Source organism: Nothoprocta perdicaria, unplaced genomic scaffold, assembly GCF_003342845.1.
Source record: "Nothoprocta perdicaria isolate Ctin4 unplaced genomic scaffold, notPer1 scaffold_10, whole genome shotgun sequence".
Classification (NCBI taxonomy): domain Eukaryota; kingdom Metazoa; phylum Chordata; class Aves; order Tinamiformes; family Tinamidae; genus Nothoprocta; species Nothoprocta perdicaria.
The window spans coordinates 7,160,291-7,174,207 of record NW_020454094.1 but is presented as its reverse complement, the minus strand read 5'-3'; the positions used below and the strand labels follow the sequence as shown (position 1 = coordinate 7,174,207).

Genomic DNA, 13,917 nt, shown 5'->3' with positions numbered 1-13,917 from the left:
GCTTGTGGCAGCAGGAAACAATTGGCTCATGGGCTGCTTGCTTTATTCCATCGGGCCTTCTCTGGAGTTTGTTTTTTGTGCCAACATAGGAATTAAACGCTCCATAAGGAAGGAAAAAGATTAAAAACTTAGCCATTTTACCTACAGGAACACAAAACAGCGTGCACAATCATGATTAACAAAACACACATGCTAGGATGTCTCAATTTCTCATCACGGTAAGCACTGAGGGCCCAAAACAATCCCTGTCTATTTGCCATTTCAGTGATTGTAGCTCTGCAATAAAATACAATTCTCATTTCCATCCTTGCTTGCCTGTAAGGTTTATTTTGCATCCTCTTTTGCTGAAATATTTGCATGACCACATTGAACAGCGGGCTATAGTATGAAGCGCTCCCGAACTGTCAAAATTCACACAGCATTCATTGCTCAATATTAAAGGAACTAATGTAGTGTTTTTTTCCCCAGGGATCCTCCTTCAGGCAGGAAGACAGTATCCAGACACGCTACGATTATGAGGACCACCACGAGGGCTACATCACTGAGGGATCCCACCACTGAGAATAGTGACTTTTGGCCAAATTTCTTCTCTGTATAAGCCAAGCTGCTCACAGCTCCCAGTTCTTCTGTCAACCATTACCAGTTCTTCATCTCCACATTTGCTAGTTATTTTCCTGGAGATATTTAAGAGACTGCAGTTGCCAAGACAACTGCTTTATCAACACCAGCACCTCAGCTCAGCTATCTTGGGCTTCCCTTCAGCTCACCATACCTTCTAGGAAGTCAGCTGTCATAGAAAGTCACTCTGAAATTAGTCAAAAATATAATAATAAAATAAAAATGAAGCCCACCCTTTCGGTAGCCTTCAAGGCCTTCGGTCCTAAAATCTCAATTTCCTTTTAAAGGCTGCTTCTTTCTTCTGTATACCCTCCAAAGTGATATTTCCTGTAAAGCTGGAAATCTGGTAACTTTGAAATTCCAGGGCACAGAGGTGATGAAAGGGGATGATCTAATCACAGACCTATACATTTCCAACCAAGTTTACACATGCCTATGCTGCAAGTTTCAATAATTTACTACAGCCTGATACTATTTTGTTTTGTTACCAAGAGAAGCAGCAAGTGACTCAGTATTTGTCTGAATACACATCAACCTCAACGAGGCCTCTGAAATGCACACCTCTATCTATAGGTTATGCCAGAACTTCCAGAAAGAAGTGAATTATCCCTAACTATATGCATATTTTACYTAAATGAGACCCAAGCAATTACATGGTCAGCCTCTTACCCTTTGGCAACCCAATGGCCAATTCTATTAAGCTGTGCAAGAAACTAAGGCCTCAAAATTCACAACTTAATTTCTACAAGAATCACAAAAGTGAATAGAAAATAAGACCCTACCGAGATGAAACACATAATACAGAAAACACATATTGTCACTACCCGACCCACAGCAAGTCTCAAAATGTACATCTTATGAAAGATGAGATAAGCCAACTAAGCCAAAGAGCAAGAGTCAGGTTGTGTTGCATTCTGCTGCTACCAACCTGACCTGCACCTTTGTGCAATCAGCATCTGAAGCGACACTGCAACCGTGTCCCAGGTCCACGTTTGTGTCTACACAACCAGCCACTGCTGTGACAGATTTACAGCTCTAACTGTACTAGCCTTAAATCAGCTGGCGAGGATAGTGGTAGCAATCTAACCATGGCAACACGGGATTAAGCATGGGTAGCAAAACCAGCTCATAAGCTGGGTCAATTCACAACTGGTGTTGAATATCATGCTGCTGGTTCCAGAGCACTACTGAGGCAGGCTGGATATGCAACTGCTGCAATGCAGACATACTTAAAYACTGTGAAATGATCTCAGTTTAGTACTGTGCTCCTTGGTTATTTGCCGTGGTTGACAGTGTTAATGGAGAAAGCACTGCGTGTTCCTTGCATTGTACCTATTAATACAAAGGTTAACAAAATTAGAACAAAGACTTTATATTCTGATGGAAACTCAGACTCCACCTTGCAATCACATTAAGCTGTGACCAAACAGTATTTCAGCAGAGAAGCATCACACGACTGCATTTATCAATACATTTATAGTTACACTGAAGAAGTCTTAGCATTTTGAAATTCCAGCTTTCTGTGTAAAACATAAGGCACCTGCAGGTCATTTGCGCTGTAGTTTTCTATTTAAAGTGCCTGCTAAGTGTAGCAGCTGGCTTTCTGCCCATGTGTTTTAAGCTCGGTGTCGTGGCATAGCCTGGGTAATTGCCCTTCGGGTGACAAGCACAACAGAAGTCTAAGGCATGTCAATAAGACACTTTAAACTGCAGTTGCACTTTGCAGGAGCCAGGCTTGCTCTGCAAACCCCGCRGCCCCACACACCCCACACGCGCTGTTTACCTGGCCGTGCCACAGCGCTGCCACTCCACACTTTGACACTCGACACTCAAATCCCTCCTGGTAGTTTCACAAKGTTTAGGGGCTTTATTTTGAATCTAATCTTCTCTCCCGTGCTCCGAAGGCCTAGGCTGCCCGTAGCGGTACAAGAGAACAGGAGCTGGAAACAATTAAGGCAGAACAAGAAAGAAATCCCAAAGGTGGAGGACAAAAAAAGTTTGGTAGACCTGGGGAAAAAAATAAAAAAGAAATTTGTGCTGATCTCTCTGACATTTCAAACTTGAGGCGGCAGCCAAGGCACAGCTTTGCCTCCTCCAACCACCAGAAGTCCACRCGGATCATCTCCTGGTATCCTGCTTCTGGGAATTATTTGGGAAGCCTGCACAGCACAAGTCTCCCCGAGCCAGGCCCTAGCTTGATGGCTTTCTCCTCAGCCCTAGGAATGTCCCCCTCCTCCCTCAGGTTAAGTTACACAACCCCAGCTTTATTTTTTGCTCTTGCMGAACTGCTACAGCTGCCTCAGGAACAAAAGCCTGTGCAGAGGAGGGCAACTTGTCAGTACAGCAGGATCTGTGCTGGGGATCTTCAGGAAACCACTCAGTATTTAAACCAAGAATAAGCAGAGATTTTTATTCTAAAAATGTCTTTGCTATCTGTGCTTAAGCACCCAGAAAGCTATTTGCTTGACAATTGCCTCAACTATTTCAGATTTAAATAACGCGCTTGTAAACATACAAGTTGAATTTGTTTTGGAAGAATGCTTTCTCATGTGCTATTTAAAAAAAAAGCTAAAAGCTTTCCTACCTACAGATTAAGCCAAGCCCACAATTATAAAATAAGTCCATTTTATTAAAAGAAGTTAAATTTATCTAGGATGATGCGCACAAACCCATTCCAGACAAGAGGCTTTCAGTCCCTACCTTATTCACTAAATTCTACTGCCTCCTATTGTCGTCAGAGTTTATCTTTGGGGAATTACAACGCATCAAAGCTACAAAACCCTGCCGACAAAACCCACCTTGCTCTTGCGACCCGAGCTACGTGTCCCTCGGACGAGCACCTCTGCCAAGTGCCACCAGCCCCACACGTTCTCGACCAGGGCTCTGCTCCAGCCGCACAGAGGGGCCAACAGCCGAGGAGTTCTGGACTGTGAAAGGGGGCCCCTTTCACCCAGCCGAGCACCAGGGTGGCTACTGGCATTCCGAGGACACAGCAATATCCAACAGCTCTCCCAACAAAGCAGGTAAAGAAGAGAGCTCTTTGGCCCTCACRCAGCAGCAGACTAGGGTAGTTGACTGTAACAGCTTCCAGTAACAGAAAACCTACCGGCTTCTTCTTGGAAGGAAATTCATCTGCCAGAACCCTTTTGGCCTGTATGGATATTGTCTATCTGCTCATCTACAAATTAAGGGCTACATTCATCATGCCAATCAATCATTAGAAGTTGGCTTTAGAATTTATAGATTCTGCCTTATTTTTCTCATCCTTAATTTTACTGCATTCCCACAGCTGCACAACTAATGGGTCACAGAAGTAGCCTAGCAAGAGCAGAGTCCCTTCTAGGCACAGGGATTATCCATCCATTGCCATCACTAACTCTTCTGCCAGGAAACACATTCTTCAACTGCACCATCATAGGCTCTTTGTTTTGAGGGCATAATGCTTTAAAAAGGCTTATAATAGAGTTTAGACTACAGCAATGCAATTACAGAGGTTGTTTCCTGGAACAGAATCTGTTTCTTTTCTCCTCCCTAGATCACAGGATCCCCTATTTTACACTTACATGAACAGGAAAGGGGAAGAAAAAACRACTTATTTATACTCCCAGTTAAGAATTAATGTTGAACAAAACAGTTAGGTGACCGTGACAATCTACGTGCACRAGAGTTGCTACAATGCAACTGATGTTGCTTCCAACAGCTAAAACATTTCTGTCCAACAAGCTTCACCCAGAGTTTTACCAGATTTGCTTAAAACTCAYGGCTTCCACTTAAGACCACGAGCAAGTCACCTTAAAAGTCATGATTAAGAGGACGAGTCAAAAATGCTTCACTGCTCTCTTAGAAATAGGTCGTCACCCAAGTTCTCAGCAAGGCTGAGAGCTTCAGAGAAAGAGAGGAAACAAAACATGGTCAAGACGGCAGGAGTCAGAGCAGAAGCTCTAATAAGGTCACACTCCGTAGCCTGGTGTAAGCCTTCGATTGCAGCCCCCAGCACAGCCAGTCCAGCCGAGGAGATGGAGGAACGAGTGACCCAAGACTGGCTTGGAAACCCAGAAGATCCACAGTGAGATTAAGAGGCCTGGCAGAATCACAGGTGATAGGATTTATCTAAAGCCCCTCCCTGCCCCTCTGACTGCACAAGACTGATGCATTCACATTGCTGACCCCATGGCATCTGGCATCACCTTCTTAAATTGCAGGGGAGAGACTGGGGCTAAAGATGGCTAAAGAAATCCCTATGGGACGGTTCAGCACATCCCCATTAGGTCCAGGAATATATAACACCGAGCTTCAAGGCTACTCACAACCCTAACTCCAACCTGATCTCATCCATCACCCTCTCAACATGCCTACAAGGGCCAGGAGGCAGCTCCAGCCTGGAGGTGGGCAGCACATGGCCAGCCCAGCTGTGGTCTCCAGAGAAGTTTCCATTAAGCAGAATGACTTTTTGCAGCTTTAGCTGACTGCCAGTGTGTTACTTAGTCGTCCCTTGCAGGCCAAATACGGTCCCMAGCTGGAGAGCCCAGGCCTAAGCTACCAGTCATATCCAAAGAATGAACCAAAATGAACATCCAAATAATTAGTAGGCACAGAATAAGCACACAGCTTGGACACTAACTCTCATCCAAGTCGAATACTAGATGGGCTGCTTCTAATTAGTGAAATCTGAGTATCATCTATAACAGCAGTAAAAGCCAGACGCMTCCCTGAAGGTCCAGAAGAAAGTGGCCAAGACCAGCAATCTTTTGATCTCATCCCTCCTTAATATCTTTAGCCAATACCACTATTATCTCTTTCCAAATGGAAAACAGTCATAGATGGGGTCTTCAAAACAGACCAAATGAAGCTATTTCTGCTACTTAGAGATGCTCCAGACTGACATTCCAAATGACCRTGGAAAGGCATTTAACTCTTGAGAAGGTTGCCCATAATCCTGTGGGTCAAAAGAAGCACCAATCTAAGTTTTTCTTTAAAAAAAATGAAAAATGAAAAATAACATAGAAGCACACCACCAACACACAACATCCAGCCTGTTTCTAAAGTASAAGAGCCCAAATGGTCACAGCTTCATTTTAAGTCCATCCTACCTAGTCAGCTGCCCACAGCAGTGAAAGGCAGCCAAGCTTCTTCCACATAAATTAAACACTGCTTACAGCAGGGGAAAGAAAGAAAATAAGTTTCAGAGAAAGAAAGTAAATTAATCAAAACTTGAAGCACACAAGCCTTCAGGTTTCTGGCAGAAATTAAGGAAAGGAAATCATTCCATGTGTTGGACTCAAAGCTTTAGTATTTATATGCTCAGATGGAGATCACACAGCAAAACAAGATGTCTAAATTCTCTTACAAAAGCCTAGTGAACTTTTAAGTGAAGTGATGACAGGTCCTCTGTGCAGGATTCTTTAAACGTGACCATGGTTGTCTCAAGAAACACTATTTGACACTTGAGAATTACACAAGAGAAGAAACATTTCTGTCATTCACTGAGTTCTGAACACTTAGTGCTCAACAAGAGTTGGGCCTCAATGCCTTTTTTGCATTGCATTTCAAATACCTTATGGTCATACACGCTTTGCTGCCAGAATATCTTATGAAAGTTTGGTTAGTCATCCAGCTCAAGGGGCAATATCATAAAGAAGACACTGACTCTTTACACCTTAACCAAAAAAGGTGTCATGATCCTTCATCTGCAGCATTTGGGTCTGGGCACTTTGTTACCACGTGAATGACAAATTGGAAGGAATTTAGGCAATACCTACAGGACACTTAAGAGAACAACATTTGTTTTGTATCTKAAGTTACACTGTTTAAAGCACTACTGAAAGACATTCAGCTACCAAGTGTGGGGACAGTCACTGTTCTGCAAGATAAAGAACGAGAAGCACTGAAATGAAATTCAGTCTCCTACACATCACAAGAAGCCTATTTTGGATAAAAATGAGTGTTTTTGGAGATACATTACCCCAACCAAGGTAAACTACACCAGTGTGCAAGTGTTTGCCAATATTCATAGATTAAAGTCTTATACCAGCAGACTCGTGCAAGAGTAAGTGCATCTTTACAGAAGGCATTACAAGTTGTACCTCCTGCCCTGCATTGCTCTCGCTTTGACAAGGTCAAGCTGCAAAAGATGATCTGATTTCAGCCTTTGCCCAGTTCTGACAGCAAAGGGCTTCTAGCCGTACAGCAGTCCAAGGACTGCTCTGTATTATTGCATCTAATCTTAAAGCCATRCAGATTTTCATTGTGCAAAAGTGTCTAAGCCTCCATCACACAAGAATCAACCTAAGCAGTATGACTAGTTAAATGTGGGTCTTTACTACAGTTWAATATTCAAGTAAATCATTTTGTATTCTCACCTTTCCAAATATTCTGTTACAAGGAACACAAAACTCTTAACAAGGACACAGTTTAGGGATGAGTCATATGGCTAGAACAAATATGTTCCTACTGCTACAATGTTAAGTTCTATTTCCCCATAGTAAAAGCTCTTTAAAATTATGCATGTTATTTAGAATTTAACAAAATAGGCAGATAAGAATGTCATACTTTGATTACCTAAAACACAGCAAGACTTCTCTGCTAATGACAAATACAATCAGATATCCAAAAGTGTTACCCACTTAAGACAGCCTCCCTTCCTTCTCCTTCATCTCTGCGCAGTACCCTCAATTTAAAGAAAAAAGCCTCAGGAGAGATTTCTTTAAATCAAGCACAGAATCCAAAATGTCCTTTGCGTGGCCCAGTTGAGTAACTTTACTATTTTTCCTCTCAATAGCAGGCCAGTTGAGGCAAGTGCTTCTTCATTTTAATTATTTCTAAAAGCGTAGACATGAGCTATCGGTTTGCTCTGCTACAGGCTACTGCACTGAACTACTGCTAACCTGGTCTGGTAAGAGAAATCATCCACAATAAGTAGCTACTACAAAAGCTTAGTAAGGTTAACTGCATCTGCTCTAACTCATACTGCTGAATAAGAGGTTAATGTTTTAAAACTAAGGTCTTAAAACGCTGGAAAATGTCACACATGTGATTTTGCATGCTGATTTTTGCAAGTGTGCATCTGTGTGCAGGCACACGCAGCCCCAAGTTACAGCAGGTCTTGCCAGACTATCATGTTCACACCACCTCTGCTCCACTCACCATACAACCCACTTGGATTCCAGTTCAGCCCAAATCCCTCCACTATTCAGTCYGTACTCATCATTAACAAATGGTAGTAATTTATACCTGATCATAGGATAAACATAGCCTGCTTGTAGAAACTTAATTCTGATCTTTTCTGGATGGCACACACACTGGGGAGTAGAGGAAGTGTTTCCATGTTTAGGATGTAAAAGGTGAATCACGTAGGTGCTATTAAAGAAACAAAACACTCAGTGTGAAGAGGTTGCTACATAAAATAGAGCTACATTAGAAGTGGTCTGACTTTTTATGGGGTGCTACAGATGTGTTCTGTACATTCAAGTCTAATATTGGCATAAAGTACTTTGAATAATGCTCTTAAATTTACAGATGGGGTAAAACAGAGGGGAAAGCAAACAAAAACAAAACCACTCCACTCTTCCAACACTACAGAATAAAGCACTCCCACTAATCCCAGAACACTGACCACTACTAAAACACCACCTACATGCTTTAAGGTACCAGCACTTGAACAGACTAGCAAACACTTCTAAAAGGCCACAAAATTACTTGCCGTTAGCCAAGAGAAAAAAAAGAGTTAATAAAACACTGTATCTTGTATTTTATCTCCTCCAAGCATCATCTGCTGCAAACTCATGGAAACAGAGCCAAAGAATGGAAAAAAGTACGTGAGCCAACACTTCTCAATCTTTCCAAATGGAAAGGTTTTCATTTTTCATTCTCCAGGCAGAAGTGGGCTAAAAGCTCTTCCCTTTTCATAAAGCAGGACTTATTGCCCAAAAGTACAAGACCATGATTAGAACCAGATCAAAATAAGATAAAAGATAAATAGCATTTCTCTTTACAGCATGCACTATCTCTACCCAAATTAGAGGAGCCCTAGGGAAAATAAACTAGGAGCTGGCTACCATCATTACCTTGCCCATTTCTTCCCAGGAAAAGGCAGCCACCCAGAACAGGCAACAGCCTCAATGACTTGTCTGGAGGATTCGGCATGACCCAAAAACTTAAGCATTCRAAACTTATATGCAAGCACAAAGTGAAAGGCAACGGGGTGCTCCCTGGGCTCGGGTGTTACAGGCCATAACCGTGCTGCCCTCCCCAACTGCACACAGCCTTTTGCCTYGGAGACGGCCTGCTCTGCACAGCAACTCTTCAGATCCCAAAGTGAACAATTCCAAGCTCCGAGTGCTGTTCCATATTCCCTTGTTGTATCAAACCTCTACACACTGACACCAATGATACCTAAAATCAACAAAAACTCAAAGTTAAGCACATGCAGGGAGAAATTCCACAGGATCTTACAAGTCGGGCTTGCAGACCTAATGTTTTGGGAAGCGTACAACACAGTTTTTCCATGGCACTAAGTAATATTTTGTGAAGCTACATGTTCTACCAGTTACATAATCCTAAGTACCTAAGAATTTTCTATTCACTTCATTTTAAGCTTTCTGGGAAGCAGCCTACAACTCCAAACTTTTAAATGTGGGGCTCATTCCTGACATCAGTTAACTGTCAGAAAGCTTTATACTGATTTCCTGCTTTCAAAAGAACTATTTCCACATATTTGCCAATTGCTCCGAATTCAAAATAAATCACTTAGAAGAAGCTAAGATCCAATGACACAAAACTAAACAGTACATGGTTAATGAGTTACAAAAAAGCAAGGAAAACAATGCCCATGACAAGTATTTAGTCCCCAAATTACTCAACACAACAAGCATAATGCCTGCTTTTCCCCTCCAACTTATGTGTCAAGACTTGCTCCTTCAAGTRGGAAAAATACCTAATGAAATAAATTGCCTTAAGAGAAAAACCTACCAAATAGCAACTCTAACAATACAGTTAATTTTGCTTGTTTTCTTTCATGTTAAGTGTATTTATTTTCATCCACCCAACCTAAATCACCTCCAAAAGAGCTTTTAATATTGACTCTGCTCTACATTAAACATCGTTCTTGACACAGCATACTTGGTCAAACTGCACTTCTGGGCAGTGCTATGTGATTAACAATGAAGTTCCTATTTGTACAGTTTTTCACTTGTACCTTTCCCGAAAGGTTTGCTCCCCAGCATAAACAGAAGATTATTCAACTATGAAATGAGAAGAATTTCCTTTTTTTGAACGATAAAGAGCTGYGATGCTAACATGCAATTACAACAAACATGCAAAGTTGAGCAAGTCATCAACAAGAGAACTCCAGCAGCTCTGCTAGCACCTTGGGACCAGTGCTGGATTAAGGTGCTGGGCAGAGGTCTATCAGTCTCCAGGCTTCGAAGACCCAGACATGAAGTTGCTCAGCAAAGATTTTCAAAGCGGACTGAAGGCCAGACCAACCATACAAATGTCTATGGAAACAGTGAAAGCTTCAGCATTCTTTATCCTGAACCACTGCAGCCTCTCACCGCCAGCACCCGTCATCAACAGATCATAGCTTAATGGGCTGCGTCGTGTTGATCCACACTTAAATATCTGCTGCCAAAGCTGAAGGCAAAGAGTCCTCCAGCCACACAGCCAAGAACTGCTCAGCTGCAGTGAAGATAGCTGCAGCATAAAGGGGGACATGGATGAACTGTTTACAAGCAGCCCTGTGGTCAACAGCAGCATCTAGGTCCCCATATCCCAGGCACTACCAGCAAATCCAAAGGCCCTGTGCCCCGAGTTCCCAAAGAACTCAGGATTACTACACAGGCCAGAGGACTCATCTCAAGATGAGAGTCCTGTCACTCTTAACTGACCAAAGGAAACAGCAGCTTGCACCATCTATAAACAGGACAGGAAATACTTTATTCTGCAAATATTCTTCCCTTTCTTATTCAAAAACCTTCAGTAATTGAACCTGCTGCAAAGAAACCTACACCTTAGCCATTAGTTCTCTCCACCTTTCTCCTTTAGGCAAATTCAGAATGAGGCAAGGAGCAAAACCCAATTTTGCTTAGCACAATCAAATACACCTGAAGCCCAGAGCAGACCGTGATGAGAAAAAAGGAGAAGTTTCAGCTGTACTGATGGACAATCCCCCTGCTGAGAGCTACAGAAGGACAGATACTTGCTGTTCTCTTCTGACCYACATGAAGGATTTAACACCCCTGACTACGAGATCCCTTTGTCCTGCCAGCAATGAATGAAAGGTGACCAGTACATGAAGCAGCTTAGCTCTTCCTTTAAGGGGAGTAACCTAGAACTGAAGAAAATAGTTAAAACTTACTTATACAGTCCTACTCAGAAATGGGACTTTGACTATAAAGCCACAAAATAAATGAAAAATTAACAGAGCATGGGACAGCACTCCAAGAATATCTGGATTGGTGATATAACCTTGCAGATGGGCACCTTCAGCTACCTGGATGAGGGGGGTTCAGGGGGAGACCTGCAGTTCATGAGAGTCCTCAGCCCTCGCTGGTGCCACTCTGCACAAAACGCTGTTTCTGACYGATCCTGCCACCTCCGTGTAGCCGCAAGTCCTGCAATACATCTCAAACATAAATCCAGATTTTTATCAGCCTCGTGTTTATAGTATTCTTAAAGTTTTAAGAGGTCACTGATTTTATTATAGCCTGCACTAAGGAACTCGTAATGTACCACTTAAACATTAAATAGTCCATGTTTTCTGCTTAAATTTATCAAGTGATAAAGTTACTGGATTAGCAACTGAAACCAGAATCTGTTGAAATGTTAGACCAGCTTTTAACAGCAGCAGCTCCTTTCAAAGAGGTGCAAAGAGAACTCTTTCCTCACTTCAGTTTATTCAGCTAGTTCAGCAATCCATAGAGAAAGGTCATATTTCTCCAAGAATAAACAAGGTGCAAAAAGCTGAAATTACCAGCTCTGAAAACTTCACAAACCAAGAGTTTTCCTCACAACCAGTAACTCTTTATTAAGGTAACTTTAAATGCACATTTTCCCTTAGAATAGTTAGATTTACATAAAAGATTTTGTACCTCCCCTCTTGCTCCTGGCTTCAAAGACACCTCAAGCAAATGGGAAAAAAAAAAACCCATAAAGCCACAAAGCAGAAAAAAACTTATAGGTTATAAATCTTAATTTCTCATGCTACTTCCTTAATATCAGGAAGGAGGAAACAAAGCTTAAGATAGATTGTTTAAATCAGCAAGCTGAGAAATCTTAGAAAAATAAGTCAGATGCTAATGATTCAACTCAAGTGTCCTCCCTCAACATGCTATGAATATATCACAAAAGTACCTCAAAAAATAAAATTCCAGGTATCAGTCTCATCTCTAAAGCATTCAACAAACCAAGTCTAACACACCCTGAGGTTTGCCTGGAGGCCTGGTACAACAACACAAAAAAAGTCAAAAGCTTCAAGCAGGACAACAGGATTCCATCTTCCAAAGGCCAAATTAGGGTCCATGATTGTATTTTTTTCCAGTGGTTGGAAGTTTAGGATGAATACCAACAAAATAAGTGCTATCAAAACAAAAACAGCAAATATGGATCCTCCCACAGTAGGAGATCAGTAGGGAAAAATATATACAACAGACCCCGGCCCTGCTGTGTAAAGGGAATCATTCAAATACAACAGAAACGGAGGCATGAAGATAACTAACAGTCTCCTCTTCTCAAAATAAACACAACAGGGCATTTGTGGGGCTCCTCAGAGCCAGGTCTTCACCTGCCAGAAGAACTTAGAGAAGCACTGCAGCAAAGGACAACACCTTTTAGAAATATCCCAGCCAGAATATGCTGAAATAAGCCAACATCAGCAATCTTGCCAAAATGCACACTTCTGAACGTGCATCCTCAGAGTCTTCTACCCATCTTCGATAGCTTTCTTTCCAAGAAAAATTACACATAGGAACCAGACAGTTCCAAAATAAGACAATAATACTTTGATCCATCTGATTTGTCTGAAAACTGATGAGTAATCTAAATAGAGGAAGARTCAGCCAAGCCATTCCGATGCAAAAGTGACCCAGTTACTACTCCAAGACCAGAGCTACTTCCTGAATAAGTAATAATGGAGGTGCATCCAAGAACATCCGTATCACACCTCCATGAGCAAGGCGGCCAGCTCATTACAAAAGGAAGGGCTTGTGCCAAAAACCTTCCCTTCCTCCAAAACAAGGAGGCCAAACTGAACGTGACTCGGATCGACTATTCCCTARGCTACAGGTTATTTTAGTTTTGTGGAATAGAGGGCTTAAGCCTTGACCCRGAGGTGTGAAAAAGGCACTAAAGATGCATCTCAACCAAGCAAAATCATCCAAAAAAGAATTATTTTCCCCTCCAGGCYGACAGGGAGTGAAGGGCACTCGCTGGCGTGAGGTGCCAGCCGCTCCAGCGGACACAAGCTGAAGGCAACACCGTTTCTGCCAGGACCCAAGCGGGCACTGGGGCGCTCGCAGGGCTCTGCCCGACACCCCGGCCCCTCTGCAGGCACCAGCGTTTCCCCTCGTGCTGGGGAGCGCTTCTGCCTCCCCGAGCTGTTCCGGCAGCCGCGGTTTTCTCCCCCCAGCCCTGCCCTGGGAAGGCAGCACCGGACTTCTTGTTTACTCTGTTTACAGCAACAGCCACCCAAGTTTCTCAGGGCTGAGAGGAAGACGGGGAGAGGAATTGAAAGCGCTCGTCCCCCCGGACCAGCTAAGCGCTTTCCTCCACGTCGCCAGGCTCTCCCCGCTAGCAAAGGGAGGCTATAAAGTCATGGAGGGCAAATAAATAAGTAAAATACTGACGGCAAGCACAGCAGGGTGGGCCTTGGCCCCGCATTTGCTGCCCCCCCACCAGGACGGAGGRGAAGGGAAGGGCCCCCCACACTTGGGGTAGATACACAGAGACTACGGCCTGGCGGGGAGGGCGAGTTCACACCTTGCCTTAAAATATCACCGAGGAAAACACGCACAAACGGAGGGACGGAAGGGCCGCGGGGCCTGCGGGGCCTGCGGGGGCCGGCGCGGTGCAGGCCCCGCGGCGCCGCCGCCCCCCCGGCCCGAGCGCGCGGCCTCCGCCGGGCCCTACCTTGAAGTAGCCGCCCTCGTAGAGCGTGTTGGGGGGCCCGAAGATCGCCACCTCCCAGTTGTAGAGGTCGGACTCGTCGACGAGCGTGATGCGGAAGCCCTCGACGGGCTCCTCCTGCAGCGACTTGAGCTCCAGCATCAGCGCCTTCTGCGAGCTGCTCATCTGCTGCTGGGCCAT

At 43.6% G+C, this 13,917-nt stretch overlaps 1 protein-coding gene across 1 annotated transcript in view; it reads right to left on the bottom strand.

The window, feature by feature from the left end:
* Positions 1 to 13,917, bottom strand: part of UBE2R2 (ubiquitin conjugating enzyme E2 R2) — a 48,092-nt gene extending 34,175 nt beyond the window's left edge. Inside the window, exon 1 of the mRNA XM_026039728.1 lies at positions 13,741 to 13,917. Within this exon, the coding sequence (XP_025895513.1) occupies positions 13,741 to 13,917 (177 nt within the window). The remainder of the gene's footprint in view (positions 1 to 13,740) is intronic.